Raw genomic sequence first — 16,176 nt, forward strand, 5'->3', positions numbered from 1 at the left:
GAAAAGGCTCTCCACATACATCAATAGTGGCAGTCCCTTTTGCCTGATGGGAAAGGAAAAGGAATCAACCTTACTGACAACAAAAACATTTTTACGTAATGACAGCTGTCTGTATTTCCTATTGCGATTCACATTCCTATAAGCGTGTATGAATGAACAGGAATATTTTGTATTGTGTATTACGGTGTGATGAAACACAGACTGCACAAAAGAACCACATCAAAAGAGTCACACTCTCGCATATCAATGATTATGAAATCAAAAGAGAAAAACACTCAAACTATGCCCACAGGACAAATGGCAAAACAAATTTCCTCTCAAACAAAACCTGGCAGCTGTACTGGTCTATTATGGTACATACAATTTATGCCCACATCGGTGATAAAAATAATTCCAAAGTGTAAATTTTCAGAGTTTAATGAGCACTTTAAAGCTTAACATGTTGTAGAAATGGGAATAAAATTTACATAAAGCAGCTTAAGAAGCCTCATGATTATAATTTGTCAATTGACTTGACATGTTATAAAACGAATCTCGTCACTCTAAACATACCAATGACAAATGAATGTCTAGAAATTGTTTTACAAATGCACTCAATGAACAATTATAACTTTCAAATTCCCTTTCTAGTACAAACAGCTGAAATATCAGCTGACATTTTTTTTCCATTTAACCTCTTGGCATAATGTGAGAGTTTTTCTCCTGATTTTCATAATCATCGATATGCAACAGTGCGGCCAGCGCTGTGTGACATCATTCTTTTGTTCTGTCTCTTTTATTCAAGCACCAGCAGCTGAAATGTACGTCATCCACAGAAAATTTTGCCATGCCATTCAGTCAAGTGGTCTGAAGACTGCTGTAAAAATGCCTGTTTTAGTGACTAGCAATGTGTGGTATGTGCCTAAAACATTCCCTTTCTAACCACAGGGTAAATTGTGAACACTTCTATATGGTATCATGAAAGGAGTGAAACTCCAAACAAACTGGAGCACCCAACCAATGGAAAATATGGGAACTTTTCTTAATCCATCTGCAAGATTGACTGCTAATGCCCATAGAGATAGTGGCTTGGTGATCATTTTCCTTTCACTCTTTTGAAAAGTTTGCTTGCCTAAAGACCGTAATAAATCTGTACTCTCTTATCAATAAGTGTAATGCTAGTGTAGTACAATTCTATTATAAGGCCATTATTTTGATTCTGAGAAAATCCTGACAGCAAGAAAGGACAAAATTGGACATTACATCGAGACTCAAAGACAACAGAACTGTGGATCTTCATCTCATTGGCTGTATACTATAGGATAGTACTGTTTTCTTCAAAATATCACCCTGAAAATGAGCTTATCTGTAGTCGTATAAACATTTGATTAATTATTATCCATTAGTTAACTGGTGTCTCTTCCTTCCTTCCTTCCTTTCCTAAAGCTTTTTTTTTATCTCAGATTGACAGAAAGCTGTCAAAGTTTGTAAACACAGACACTGATAAAGGGCTTAACAGTTGCACAGTGACTTGAGCATGGGACCAGCCACAAAATTTTAGCACTTGCGACCATGGCACAACTTAACAGTCCAACCTTGGGATATATTAGGATTACAGAACCAAAATGGTCCATTATTTGTCCTTGTGGGGACATGGTTTATGGGGATTGAAAAAGAAAGCTGATTTAAAACAGTGTAATCGATGTCTCATTTTACACAAGTGAATTCAGTGGCCATGAAAGTGCTCCTATACATTGTGTTCAACCAAAGAAAAGTATGCGGAACTCCATTGAGAGTTGTTGGACAACAAATTACGAAAAGCCTTCCTATTTGGGACTACTCTTGGCCGGTGTTTTATGTTGAAAAGGGTCTAGGATCTTAATTTACTGTGGGTGGCTTTGGCCTATTCATTTTGAGTCACATTCCGCTCCCCTGAATACCAAGCTCAAGGTTCTTGACAAGGTTTTCATTTGATTAGAGTTCAAATTGACAATCAGCTCATAAAACTTCTATTGTTGTGGGCAGTCAACAGCTAATTATTGCTACTGCATGTCCAACAACATGTTCAAGTACTCACTGAATTGAATATCCAGTGCACACAGCCAATCATTCTATACAAATTACAATTATCGTAGTACAGGTACATATCGTGTGATGGGGTGGCTGGCTGCTGTAATTTCAAAGCAGTTCAAACATACCAATTCACTTTAGCTGAGTAGATTCTAGTCTAGAATCATGCCAGTCACTTTGTAGCTCTTCAAACTGGAAGAGCTACAAAATGACCTGCTAGAATCTAGACTTCATTGAGATTCCCAGACAGTTTGAAGTATTGGTATGAAGCAAGAAATGAGATATGGGTTATTTGGATGGGAGGGAAGGGACGATTCAACATTTTTACTTGGGCAAAAATATTTCAACCTGGATATCACAGCACTAAGAGAATGGTAGCTACAACACAGTGATATTAGAACTTCTAAACTAAAGTAGGTGTTTACATATACTGGGGTATAAAATCCACTGGAATGCACGCTGAAAAGTCTGGGCCCTGTGGCTTTTGAAGCATTTTTTTCTCTTTTCTTCTCGTTTCTTTTTTGTGTGTATGTCTTCAAAAGAAAGTTACCCGCCAACTGTCTTGTGATCGCAACAATCGGTGGGTGTAACTATTTCGGCGGAACACTTTACCGAAATAGTACAAAAGCCAGGAGAATGTATGCCAGACTGGATTTCATTAGGGCATTTTATTCAACAGTCTCTGTGTTTGTGGTCTTGCTTCTTTTCATTACGGATCCCGTCAAAAGGAGATGACAAAGTGGACAAGAATTGCTCAGGTATCCAGTCAAATTACCGACAACAATGAACAGAATGCCACAGAAAAGGGGCCTGAGTGAATAAAGACTGTCTGTGGAAATAAAGCAGATATTTTACACTGTTTGAGAAAGAAAATGAGACAGAAATAACACCATGCTAGACAGAAACAGATGAAAGAAAAGTAACTCCTTGTTTTTATTTTTTCTCAAAACATAGTTTGCCTTACAACTTTTTTATGAAGCACATTTTCTGGAAGGTATCTATGTGTCATGAATAATGATTGCCAACAAATGATAATTGTTTTTAAAATGGTTTTTTTTAGAAATAACAAATAACTGTGAACATGAAAATTATACTACCTGCAAAAAAACATACTTGTATAATTGATATAAGAAGCCCTTTGGCTAAATGTTTTTACTTTGATATGTTCTTCACAATGACTATAACATTTGTGTAGTCACAGGTTCTTTCACAACGCTAAATCGTATTGCTGTAATAATTGTATTATTATGATGACCCAGATAGCTTTATACTTTTCATTATTTTTTTGAATTTCAATTTAACTAATATACATGAAACGGTGCATTTGCCGGCCTGTGTGTGTTTGCAAATTGTAACCATGGTACAAATCACCTAAACATTAATGACCAATGAGTTCAAGTATTTTTGACTTTCTGCCAAGTTTAAATCACGACTTACTTCCCCACTAGAAACAAACAAAAGTGTTTTGAATTTCCTAGAAGAGCGCAAATTATTAATAGATTACTTTTGGATGAATTCCAAGACATTTTGTCAGAGATTTGAAGATCAGAGCTTAACTGTACCAACATGACAGACTGTAGAATCATTACAACTAGACTTTGTAGGACACAGGAAATTGGGACAAATTTCAATGCTTTGAAACTTTACACTGGTTAAAGTATGCCTATCTACTTAAGTGAAACGTAAGGCATAACCCTTCTGAGACAAAGCGAGTGTGTATTAATAAACCCTATAGAATAGACACGGTTTGCCCATTCCTGCTTTAAATCATTATTTGTTTGCCCAAAGTAACTGCTGATAATTACAATCAGGACAGAAAAGGATTAAAGTACATCCCTGATGGAGCACCGCCAGTCCCTTCACATCTAATCTTCCCAATTACAAGCTAATGCAGTAATTACTGCCTGTCGGATACAATGAGTGACAAGATAACAAACAAAGACAGACAAGATCTAGATCACAGCATGACAACAACATATGTGATGGACTGTGACCAAGTCCAGCACCCAGCGAGTCCTTATCAGTGATACACCTATGTTGTTGGTTCTTTTCAAAACCCCTGTACATGTTTGGAATTCCAAACACCTTAAATAATATGATGATATTAGCTTTCACATACCCACCCACACTAAACGTATGGATTTTTAGGGTAATTTTATTTCTACATTTCAATAAAGGTGATTAATCCTTCTATACCTTCTAGTGAAACAGGTGTATAAACTGAAATATTTTACTGTGTCTTTATTATACTCTTACTTGACCTTGAAAATGACCTTTATAGGTTTTGAAAAAAAAATGCTGGTCAGAAATGAGGCTTTTCTTTAACTGAACAAATGCTATTTCGTTTGGAAATCAGGAAAAGTTTTAAGTAAAATCTTCATTCCTAGGCTACAGAAAAGAAAAATGTGAAAATACAGCCAGAATCTCCTATTCATTTCAAATTCAACAGATTTTCAATGGATTAAAAACATTGGAGTGTGAGAAGTGAGAAATAGCAAAACGGAAGGAAATTGGAGTCCTTGAGAGAAGTAAACCGATGAAATATTTGTAACAAATTTCTAGAGTCATTGGATGTATTATTATGAGACATTTCCATGACAAAATGGAGTAAGACATCCGGTATATAGACTGGCTTTATTGAGAGCACTGGTTTGATCAGAGGCAAAGGGCTCATTTGCATATCATGCGTCAGTTCAACTGCCTGGAATGCAGAAGCCAGGTCTGACTAGGAAGTGTGTTTTGCAATATGCAGTTATTTCAAGGTTAGAACTCAAAACCAGTATACAGGTGTGCAATGCTATCTTAAGGGTAATATTGAAAATATTGTATGGCTCCATCAGACCTTGTACCCTGTTCAGCACAAACACATTGACAGGTTTAGTAAAAGTTTTGAGGCGGCTTGCGTACATGTATTGATCCCCTTCACAACTGAATGGACATGGTTCAGTCATCTTTCCACATCGCAAACAGATGCATAAAGCGTAAAAATGGAAAAAAAGACAAGATATCATGACCCCGTGGCCATCGACCCAGTAAACAGGTGAACCAACACAGTTGTTTTGCAGAAAGAGACTAATCATACAACAAACAAAACCACTTTGTGAGTGTCAGGTATGGAACAGCCTACAGGTAAATACCATTGTTTATGTCAGTAAATCTTACCTTTAGCAAAGTACTCCAAGTAGAAAATTAAACAATTGCATGCATGATGACGTCAGCTGTGATACTGTCCGATGAATTTTTTCAAAACCTGAGTCAAAGCACCAAGACTTGCAATACACATTCCAATGATTGTGCACTTTTTCATTTTCTTTGCCAGGCTCTAAACATTCTACCACACTTCAAAAAAATTTGACTTCTCAATTTGTGTCTCCCTGTCAGCCTTCCTGAATTGTTATCTGAAATATTTTCAAAACATGAGAAGGCTGAAATGAACCTCAATACTACCGCTCCCCTTCCCACTTTGAAATCATCACATGCTCTTCATCTGCAAATATGTGTGAAAATTCTAACAATCAATGATTTGAAAATTGAACACAGAGTTAAAACATGAAAGTAACACATTGTTATTCCTTGGTACATGTAAATATGCCATCAAATTTAATTGCAAAACTATAAAAAATCACACAATTTCTCCAAGGAGTGAAGTTTATAGCTACTAAATAGCCAAAGGGGAAACAGATATTTTGACTGGTGAAACCTGCTAAATCATCATTGCAGCAAGGCCAAATTGAAGGAATTAAGTTAGCTGAGTGAAATTTCCAGCAAAATATATCAAAATGAAATGATAGCAACCATGGTTTATCCGACCAAGGTGATACAGGGATGCATGCTGAGCATTCTGCGTTATTCAAATTCCTAGGTGTTGTTACTTTCATAAGACAGGGCAACAACCTTCATCGCCACAGTCAAGTTTGTAGCAGTTGTTTTTTTTTTGTTGTTTTTTTTGCCCACCCCTCAACTTTCGCTGGGAGCAATACAGCTTGTTTGTCAGTGATCTGCACATGGTTTAAACAAACAGAAACACAATAGTAGCACTATGCCAAATATTTCACAAAACCGAAACAAGCTTTCTTTTGTACCATGTCCGGTGTGATGTCAATGTCCTGGTATGTCGACACCCCAGTACTGCTACTCCATCATGAAACAGGAGGGGAAGGGGGAGGGGAAGGGGGAGCAGGTCACAAGCACTTGTGGAAAATAAGGCTACCATCTTCTGTAACCAACCCTGCACATTCATGATGATAACAGCTGGAAAGCACAGTGGTATTAGACGAAATGGACAACTTGGCACACTGTGGCGCGTACTTTACTTTTGCTATTAAAACCATTACTGAATAAGATATGTGCACCTCAGCTGATACTTTGTCGTCACGCGCCATCAATTATCAAAAATGCGATAGGTCAACTGACAAAAGACAGCAAAACTACAATAAAATAAAAAGTTATTCATGATTTTCTGTTTTATAAACATACTTACTCTCACGTCATCAAAATGTTATAGGATTTCAGTGGAATGTTGAACGGGCAACTTTACATTTAAAAGGCAACTTGCAAAATATTTACTGCTCAATGACAAAGTGTTTTAAGCTTGTGAGAAACATTTCCACAGGCATTTTCCGGTAGCATTTTAAACAGCAATTACTCAGCTTTGGTAGGGATTATCCTTCTAATAGCATTTTCACAAAAAAAATTTGTGCTACAGACTATCGATTTGCACATGATAGATATTGCCTCAGGGAGTGGTTTTCAAAAAAGTGGGGGGGGGGGGATCTGCCAAATGTTTCAATATTATGACGGTCAGAAACTACTATGGTAACTGCAGTTCAAATATGTGAAAATGTGGCTAACCTCAGTTCTTTACTGACTCTCCATTTTCACATCCAATTTCATGCAAAAGGGTCAAGTATAAAGCGGTCAGAAAAGGATTTAAAATTTCTTCTTAATTTTTTTCTTTTTCAAACTTCACTTTCAAACTGTTGCATCTTGGATTCACATTGCTTGCCTCTAAATCTTCCAAAACAGTTTAAATTGCGGGTAAAACTGTCTTTGCCAAGTTATGAGGTTTTTTGAAATCTGATGTCATGAAACATACCCAGTGACTGTAGATGTTATCAAAACATAGTACCAAAAAACTAAGAGAAATCTGACAAATTTGGCCAGAACATCGATTTTCACTAGGTATCAATGAAATATCGGTACAAAGAACCTCATTAAGACTGTAACAACAGGACCCCTTGTTACAACAAATAGCACTTCTTGTTGAAGTCACCTCCAGGGCGTCGAAAGATATTTCCTATTCCGTTATTACACAAATAGATGTATCAAGTTAAACTCCATACTGCGAAGGATGTGGTGCTGTGTGTACAGTAATTGTGTGGTCGAAGAAACCGAAGCGGTTTTTCACTAAAAAGTAAAAGCCGAGATTTTGTAACGGAAACAGTAACCCATACACACAGGTGTTGGTGGCACACTATATTTAGAAGTTTTGAGATTGCTATATAAACAGGAAAATGGAAACCTTTGATGAACATCTGCATGATGCAACATATTTATTTCAAGATGTTGGTCCAACGACTGGCAGTGCGCAGTGTTGCAGTACAGACTTTCAAAACTTCATGTGGGGTAAAGTAGCTGAAATGTTTATAAATAATTATGCATTTTTACAACATATAGTCTTTCTCAAGTGTCATTAACCAAACAAACATGATGTTCCAAAAACGAGTACATGTAACAGTTTTGAATGTGATGTCAGCATACGTGCTTGGCTCACGATGCACTGGAGAACAAGCAAAGGCTGGGTTTCACTGAGAGAAAAGTCAACGAGCACAATGACGAAAATGGTGAAATTTTTGTACAAAAGTGGTACATATTGCTGCGTCATCAGTACACATAGACGAAGAGAAAATTCTGTTTGTTCAGAGAATAAACTTCATTTGTCTTGGTACTCTGTACCAGTCATTACTTTATGATGACTACTTAAATGTGACTCTAATGTGCTGGCAATGGACACTGACATTCTCTGCATGCAACAGACTGATTGAACAGCCAGTTCTCACAGATCTTTCACAGCCGTGAAAAGAAAACCCTTTCAAATGAGAGAGAACAAAGATAACTGTTCTTTCTCCGATGGCAAAATAAAGTGAAAGCAGGGAATGCATTGGTGGCCCAAGTAATCACATGTCTGATAGGTGACATACACACTGGACCCTGATTTTTTTAAGTACTTGTTTTTTTGAGAACATGCAGCCAAAGCAGCTGATAAAGAAATTTGTAAAATATGATCCCATCGGAGCAGAGTGTATCGCCATTACCATAAGTCAACTGGGTGAAGCCATGAAGCAACAGAACTTTTCAACTCTGCCTATTTATACCAGGGAACTTTCTCACATTCTCTGCGTATCAAGTTAGGGGCTTCTCCAAAGTGAAGTCTCCCAGTTAGGGGCTTTTCCAAAGTAAAGTATCAAGTTACAGGGATATAGAAAATTTTGGTTACAGGTGGCAAAAATAAATGTATAGGCAGTTACAAGTGCATGAGCACATCAGGTCATGCAAAACGTTCTTTTTTACTAAAGTAATATTTTTCACTGCCAGCAAATTTTAGCTGACAGCCAGTCGTTTTTGCTGGCTGCCGGCTATTTCCTACATCCTGAGATTAAGGTCTTTTCAAAAGGGAAATTTTCAGGTAATTTCTCCAACTTTCCAACGTGGAGAAGACCACATCACTTGCCATCTATTACTTTAAAATTTCTGTATCTTATGTTTCCTTTTTTATTATTTTCTGCCAATTTTTGAAACTTTCGCCTCAATATAATAGACTGAGTAGCGAACAGATTTGCTCTTTAGCAGAAAGGTTCTTGTACATGTAAGTTAAATGTTGCTATTGATAAAAAATGTTTTGGTATTGCAGGTTGTTTTGGTTTATTCGTTTAGATACAGTGCCAAGGCACAAGGTTAGGTCACCGATGCGGCAGTTCACATGAAACAGACCATGACTATTCAGTTATGAGGTCATGTGAGCCAGATCTAATTATATTGCAACTTTTATTGCAGTGCAATCATTGCGCATTTCTCAGGGACAGAGAACAGAAGAAAACATGCCCAATAAAACTTTCGAATAACAATCACCAGAAAAAAACAAAAACAACTGGGCAGTGAACTTGCCCCAGTGACCTCCACCAATACTTATTTCAGGGTAAAAGTTGATGGTACACTTGCCATGGAAAAGTGTAAACCAATGGCCTAGGCAAAACAACTTGTGATGCGTGGTATGCGATAATAACAGACTGAACATGCTGGTCAGCTAGTAGGATGTTGACCAATGATGACGACTACGACTACGCAAGCAAGGATGGAAACACAACGGGGTGACTTCCTCAGGACAAAACAACCCTTCCTCAAGACAAACAAGCTCAGTCAGCGCATCCACAACTTTTTTTTACTTTTCAATGATGCTATGCACAGCTGGTCTTTGGCAACCACTATACCTGATGCACTGAACAACAGTATGAATGAAATGAAAGCTACAAAATAATGGGCTGTGCACTAGTACCTTGCAGGCAGCAACCATGCCACAGGGTAGGACAATGCCCCTGGTCTTAATATGAAATCACAAATAAACCTTGCTCAAGAAACCAAAACGGCCCATACCATGCTGGTCTTCCCTTTCAGTTTCACAGCCATGTACAAACAAGATTATTTAATGATATATTGCAAATCCGCTCTCAAATGTAAAGCAGGAACTTGATACACCATCAAAAGTTTCAGTGTGTCAGAATTACCCTATCAGCTCACATTTACTTCTTAACAATTCATGAAAAATACTGGCTGGCTAAACTCCATTGTTTCACAAAGTGACAGAGCTAAGATCAAAGTTCTGTTTCCAAGGCAGAAGTTTCTCACAAACAAACAAAACAAAAATGAAAAATTGCACCATAAACATACAATCAACAATTAAAATAGTCTTGGCTGATCACGCTACTTTGCAGGTCATATCAAAGGAATTTGGGAATTCCCCTCAGGTGTACAGAGATATCACAAATTCTACGAATTCTATTGTCTCTATGTACAGAAAAAAACCAAAGGAGCATGCTATTGATGTGTTTGGTACCAACGAAAATGACAGGAGTCATTTGCAAAGGATAACAGCAATTCAAGGACAAAGCTAATAATGGACAGGTGTGGGTATGAATGAATAACGCCGATTGCAAATGACATCACTTTTCTCTCTCATTAATATGCATAAATAAATATTTGTCCGCATTTTCCGCATATACAAAGAAAATAAAACCTGGTTGTGTTACAATTGAAAAACACTAATTCATCTGACTTTATGGCTCAGACTACAAGCTGCAACAAAAGCTGCTCATGCGACAACAAAATTTGTCTGAATTTTAGGCAGTGGCGTCCGATATATTTAGTAACAAACCTGAAATTGCCATCAACGCTATTATATTACATATTGTATACTATATATGCATAAAGAGAAACTGCCAAAGTGGGTCGATTACTGGGCAAGTACATTACATTCCTGATGAGATGTTTTAGATTTTAAAATTTTTGATAACAATACTATGCAATCTACAGGATTTTATTTCATCATAGACAAAACCCTCATTTTTCAATGTATGTTCATCACTGAAATATTGATAGTCGCACTATCTAATACAACTGCATATTTAAAGTTGTATTAAAAAAGAGCACAACTGAAAATGATTTCAGCTACAAAAGATGACCTAGCCCCTCTGTCACCTTTGTCACTTTGGTACATCTCTGTAGTCTTCAATGCGATGGTCTGACCAATGTCGGAAATGGGATGAAAGGGGTAAATTTGACAGATGAACTGACCAGAAGATATGAGACAACTTTGAGGAGAGAGGTTTAAGATGGAAAACGGGTAACTTCACTGAATGCCACTATTCCTACAGTCACTGACTGAAAATTACTTCACTGAGTGGCAACAAGCTTTCAACCACTTTGCCATCTGTTATGGGTTTCTGATTCCCACCCCATGACACACACTACACCCCTGCTGTCACGCAGACATCCTTGAGAAACCTGGAAACTGAAGACACTCCACACTAGCATCAACTGTAAGAGAACATCGCCCCACTTTGTATGACTCTTTAATACACTTGCAGACCAACAGCTGAGGATCAAATCCCAGGAAAAGTCACTTGATCCCGAGGATGTGGTATGGAAAAGACCCACTGAAAAACCTCTCCAGCAAAGGAAGCACCAGCTCCCTGGGAGACTTGTCTTAAAGTTAAAAGGACTCACCTTCCCGGATATTAATGATGTGTGGATGCTCTAATGATGTCATAATCTTAATTTCTCTGCGGATGCGCTCCAGATCCTCAATATTACCAATCTTTTTCTTCCGGATGGTTTTAATTGCCACCTGCAGTGGGAAAACCAAATGATCAGTGTCAGTGAAATGCTGCATGGAATGCATCCCACTTTTGAATTGTAGTCTTTTCCATGTACTTTTAAACATATTTTTTTCAAAAGGAAACTATATAATCTCAGTTTACACAAACTCGGAAGTGACATAACTCTCTGAAAACCTCTTTTAGTCACAAATCATAATCTATACCGCAGGAAATGTTTTTAAGTCGCTGTCATCACTGCTTGTGATAAAACCAGGACACAGGAACAGCATTTCAAGTATTAGTAACAAGCTTACCAGAGGAAACCACAGTTGCTTCTCGACCATACTTTGATACTAAAGTGGAGCTGGAAACACCTCTAATCTTTATTACAAACTATCACAAATAAATGCTTTCCAGTGAATAGATTCAATTACCTTCAGTAATAATCACCAATATTTTACTTTAAAATAGTTACAGCAGATCTAACTAACCCCCTCAATGACTATGCACCTCTTTTCTACACGATCAATTTCTTTCCAGGAACTGCATATTTTTTGCATCCAAGACATGTTGGTATGTTGTTTTCAGTTATTTATTAATAGTTTATGATCACATCAGCCATTTGTGTTTGAATACAAAGTCCTGGGTTAAACAGGAATGTAACCTTTTCACCTGATCTGTGAATTCTTGATGGTAAACATGTGTTTTCCGTGTGTTGATAAGAAAAAAAATCGGCAACCATGCAAATCATGTTGGTGCGGTCAGTGCTTTTCAACTTGGCTCAAAATAAAAGGCTGTAATTTAATAGTTTGTCTGCAAACGCTTAGCAGGGTGTAAGGGCTTGCCATACAGACATGATAGATTCTATAAATAGTCACCTGAGAGAAGGAAAATATTGGGGACGGTTAAATCGTTCAGTCATCTGCCCAGCGGGATGTGTGCCAATTAGTTCAGTCACCTCGATTCTAAGCTGACCATGTGTTTCCCAGACACAATGTCTGTGCACTTTTAACAATATAGAAAACGTTCAAGAAAATGCTAATTTTTTTTAAGTATGGTGGCAATACGATTTCTTTCACTTGGTTTACAATGATTAGCAAATACTCAGCAATAAAATGAACAATTTCATTAGTGTCACAGTAATGTGTCTGAGAAGGCATACATAATTTATAAATTGAAATTTGAAGGTTATAATTTTAGTATAAAACTACAGTAATTACTACATGTGTAACATAGAAGTTGAGAGGGGAGGCAAGAAACGTGAACTTAGAGATTAAGTCGTACGCTTCTGAAGCTTCTTCAACATGTTTGATGTAATTTGATGAAATTTCACACGTTGAACTTCTTTGGAGCGAAGCTAGCTGGGTGTCCTACCCGCTGACTGCACAGGAACAAATAGATGACTATACGTCGAATTCATGATGAATTAACAGCCAAGGGTGTACAAATACAATTGTAATTGTGTATGTAAAAAGAGAGCATTTACGACTTCCCTTTTGCACTTACGCATATTTACGAATCATTATACGCAGACGCGAGGCGATAAAAAAGTGAAAATTTCGTCGGGCCGTTACAATACAATTAGTAAAATGAGATCTTGAGCTGTTGAGAGTGCAAGTCTTTTCTTTTCGTTAGCCGGCATGCGGTGAATATAAAAACATGTTCATACATTTCACATGAATTCATCCTGTGGAATGCAATGGAGCAGTCAAACAAATGGCGAGTGTAACTCTGGGCAACTATTACAGAAACGCTTCAAAACATCTCAGGTATGTCGATTTATTGTTCGGCCCCATTACCTGTCAGCCCAAATATACGCACCACGCGCGCGCGTGGTACAAGCAATGCGAGGTTTATCTGTACCATGCGTTGGCGTACCACTACAACACCTTGTTTCGTCAACATTTTTCGCTTATCAAAAGCTGTACAAAGTTACGCGGGACTGTGTAACTCGGTAAATATTTCCGAAGCGATGTCAACATCCTTCTCTGTTCAACATAACACGTCTTCGGCAACTGTGATTTGTTTTCCGAGATAATATCAAATTAATCCTATAAAAATCAGCGCACGTGAGTTCTGCCAAATATCAGAGAGGGTTTAACGTGGGTCATGCGGGTCACCGATTGCACACTCCTACCCCAGACTCCCCGCCTTAGAAACTGTCTAACGGAGGAAAAAAAACACCTTATCTCAGAATGTTGAAAACTGCATATTGTACGCGACTTGTGTACGAAATGAATTAATGTAAAATACAGGACAGAGTGAATATTGTGAATGATCGTTCCGTCGGCTGTGCAGTTGGTTGGGTCTCAGGGCTTATATCTTGCCAATACAGATTGTATTGATGCACAACGTTTTATAGCGCTAATATTATTAGCGCTGTAAAGCGTTGTGCATCACTACAATCTATATTGGCAAGATGGTGCGGTTTATGAGAGAAAACTGACTCACCTTTTCGCTTGTCGTAACCTCCAGTGCTAATTTTACCTGACCGTACGTGCCTTCTCCGAGTGTTTTCACCAGCTGAAACCGTTGTTTGAGTTTGTGTTTATGCTGGTGATGTCGGAAGCCCGACCGCCGTTCGCGTTCGTGGTTTATCGTTGGTGAGGCCATAATCTGTTAATCTGTTACCTGTGTTTAGCTTCAACGACGGCGAACGCGTTCAAGGTGAATCTATATGGCCTCTGAATCCTGAGATAGTCTGTAGGATGCATGAATTTAGCTAGGAGTCGTCTGTAAAGTATCTTCCTTGTTTCTGACTCGCGCCTACAACATGTACATTCATTTTGCTCGTCCGATGACATTTGCTGTGAGTAGGAGGAGCCTCTTACCAAATATGGATGTGGTTTTCCTAATATGGAAATTGATGCCACTTTTGACCCTTCAACTCTTTTACGCACTGTTCTGTGGCAAAATCCATGTAATGGATGCTGTGTTTCGAGATGTGAAAATCGTGAAGATGACACCCGTTCCTGATAGGCTTACGTCTGAAGGCGAGATCACACGCGAGTAACTCGATATCGCAAATAGTTTTGTTTTGCTGGATGAGATTTTTCTCCGAAATGAACTATACTTGATCAGCTACAGCTTCTTTGAAGCAAGGAAAGGCGAATTCAGAACTTAGCCATGGAGGAAAAAGGCAGTAGATGATGAGGAAAGAGAGAAACATGAAGCCGCGATGTAATGGGTCATTACACTCATCAAAGAAAATTAATGTTACAAGTGAGACCCTCCTCAGCATGTGTTATATTTTCCTAAGGCACGTCGTAAGCTTACTATTCTTTACAAAAAAACATCTGCGTTCCGGTAACATGCCTCAGAAATTTAGGGAAAATAGGTCAGGATCGGAGGATTTTTTTATTGTTGTTTGTTGAGACCCATAAAATAAGGTAAAATTTAGTCATTCACCTTTTTTTTTGAAAATATGGAAAAATGTCAAGGGTTGACATCGGCGAGTTACCGGAAACACACACTTTTTTCTTTGCCCAGCCAAGTTCAGATTTTTTGACGACTGTTACGATGGAGTAAAAATACTTTGCAAGTAAAATTGAGGTAATTTCGTGCGATTTTCAGTCTGTGGAACTATTTAACATGTCCCCTTTCGCCAAGCAAACTGCCCTTCATGAGGATCATCTACATACACAAACGTTGTGTATGTAATATGTTGCAGTATAGGAGAGACGATGTCAAAAGGTCCGTAATTGACTCGGATTGTACGGGCTTGAACGGCAAAGGACAAAAATAGCCCTGTTTTCTGAAAGAAACAAGTACGTCATATGGAACAGGACAAATTTCAAGACAAGACAACCATTGAAGCGCAAAACAACGAGACAAGGTTAGAACATCGGTGAAGTATTCACACAGATTGTGTGCTATTGTTAATTGCACTGAAGAGTGACTTGAAAGGAATGTCGCGCGAACTGGTCAACGTCAAATAGATTTTACGTCATGCTTTCCTCAGAGGAGATCGAAAGAAAATACTTCAGGATTTCAAAACGCAATAATAATGAAATGTGTTGGGACGTTACTGATAAAATCATTAGTTTTCTTCAAAAATATATGTGAAAACAACAAATAAGTTGACTGCAAGTTTTCACGCTTACGCCCGTGATTCTTTCCTTAGTCAAGAATCTGTACATGCGTTTCTAGCTTAAAATTGTTTCATTTGCGGTTAACATAGGCTCAAATAGGCCTATATAAATTGTCCCATGCATGGACTTCGTGCCGTCGATGATAGGTGGCGCGCATGGCCGTCAGATACATGGCGGTTCAAACGCTGAGCAAAAAGCTGCAGTGAAAATGTAGAAAACGTGACATTCCTTATCGACGACAAGAGACGCGATCTCATTTGATAGTGATCCAAGGACGTAAACCAAGCCGATAATTACGAGAAACGATTAATACCGCCACAGCTGTAGTTCTGGTGCCCCTCATACAAGCATGGTGAAGATCGGCATGCCAAATTTTGATTTTCCCTCCCCTCCTTCTGTCATCGTTTTCCGTGGCATGAGAAAATCATTGTAGTGGGGAGAATGTTTGTTTTATCAGCGAGGGTGTTCACTCGGAGGAATTCGTCCCTGTATCCCATCTTTTGGCGCCGCTTCATGTATTTGAGTTATTTGCCAATTTGATAGGGGCATTCCAATAGACGAGTAAATGACCTGTAGGGCTTTGAACTCCTTGAGAGAAATCTGCATACCTGTGCCAGTGTGTTTTGCTTAGCTTGCATGACAACCTTTTCTTGTATAGCTTTGTC

General features: G+C 38.2%; 1 protein-coding gene across 1 annotated transcript in view; it reads right to left on the reverse strand.

Moving 5' to 3' along the window:
* The window catches only part of LOC139135850 (NUAK family SNF1-like kinase 1), a 32,691-nt gene extending 17,382 nt beyond the window's left edge, over window positions 1–15,309 (reverse strand). The window contains exons 1-2 of the mRNA XM_070703600.1: window positions 13,872–15,309; window positions 11,329–11,449 (exon numbers count right to left, since the gene is read on the reverse strand). Coding sequence (XP_070559701.1) covers window positions 11,329–11,449; window positions 13,872–14,033 — 283 coding nt within the window. The 5' untranslated portion in view covers window positions 14,034–15,309. The remainder of the gene's footprint in view (window positions 1–11,328; window positions 11,450–13,871) is intronic.
* Window positions 15,310–16,176: the final 867 nt, after the last annotated feature.

This window comes from Ptychodera flava, chromosome 6 (assembly GCF_041260155.1).
Source record: "Ptychodera flava strain L36383 chromosome 6, AS_Pfla_20210202, whole genome shotgun sequence".
NCBI lineage: Eukaryota > Metazoa > Hemichordata > Enteropneusta > Ptychoderidae > Ptychodera > Ptychodera flava.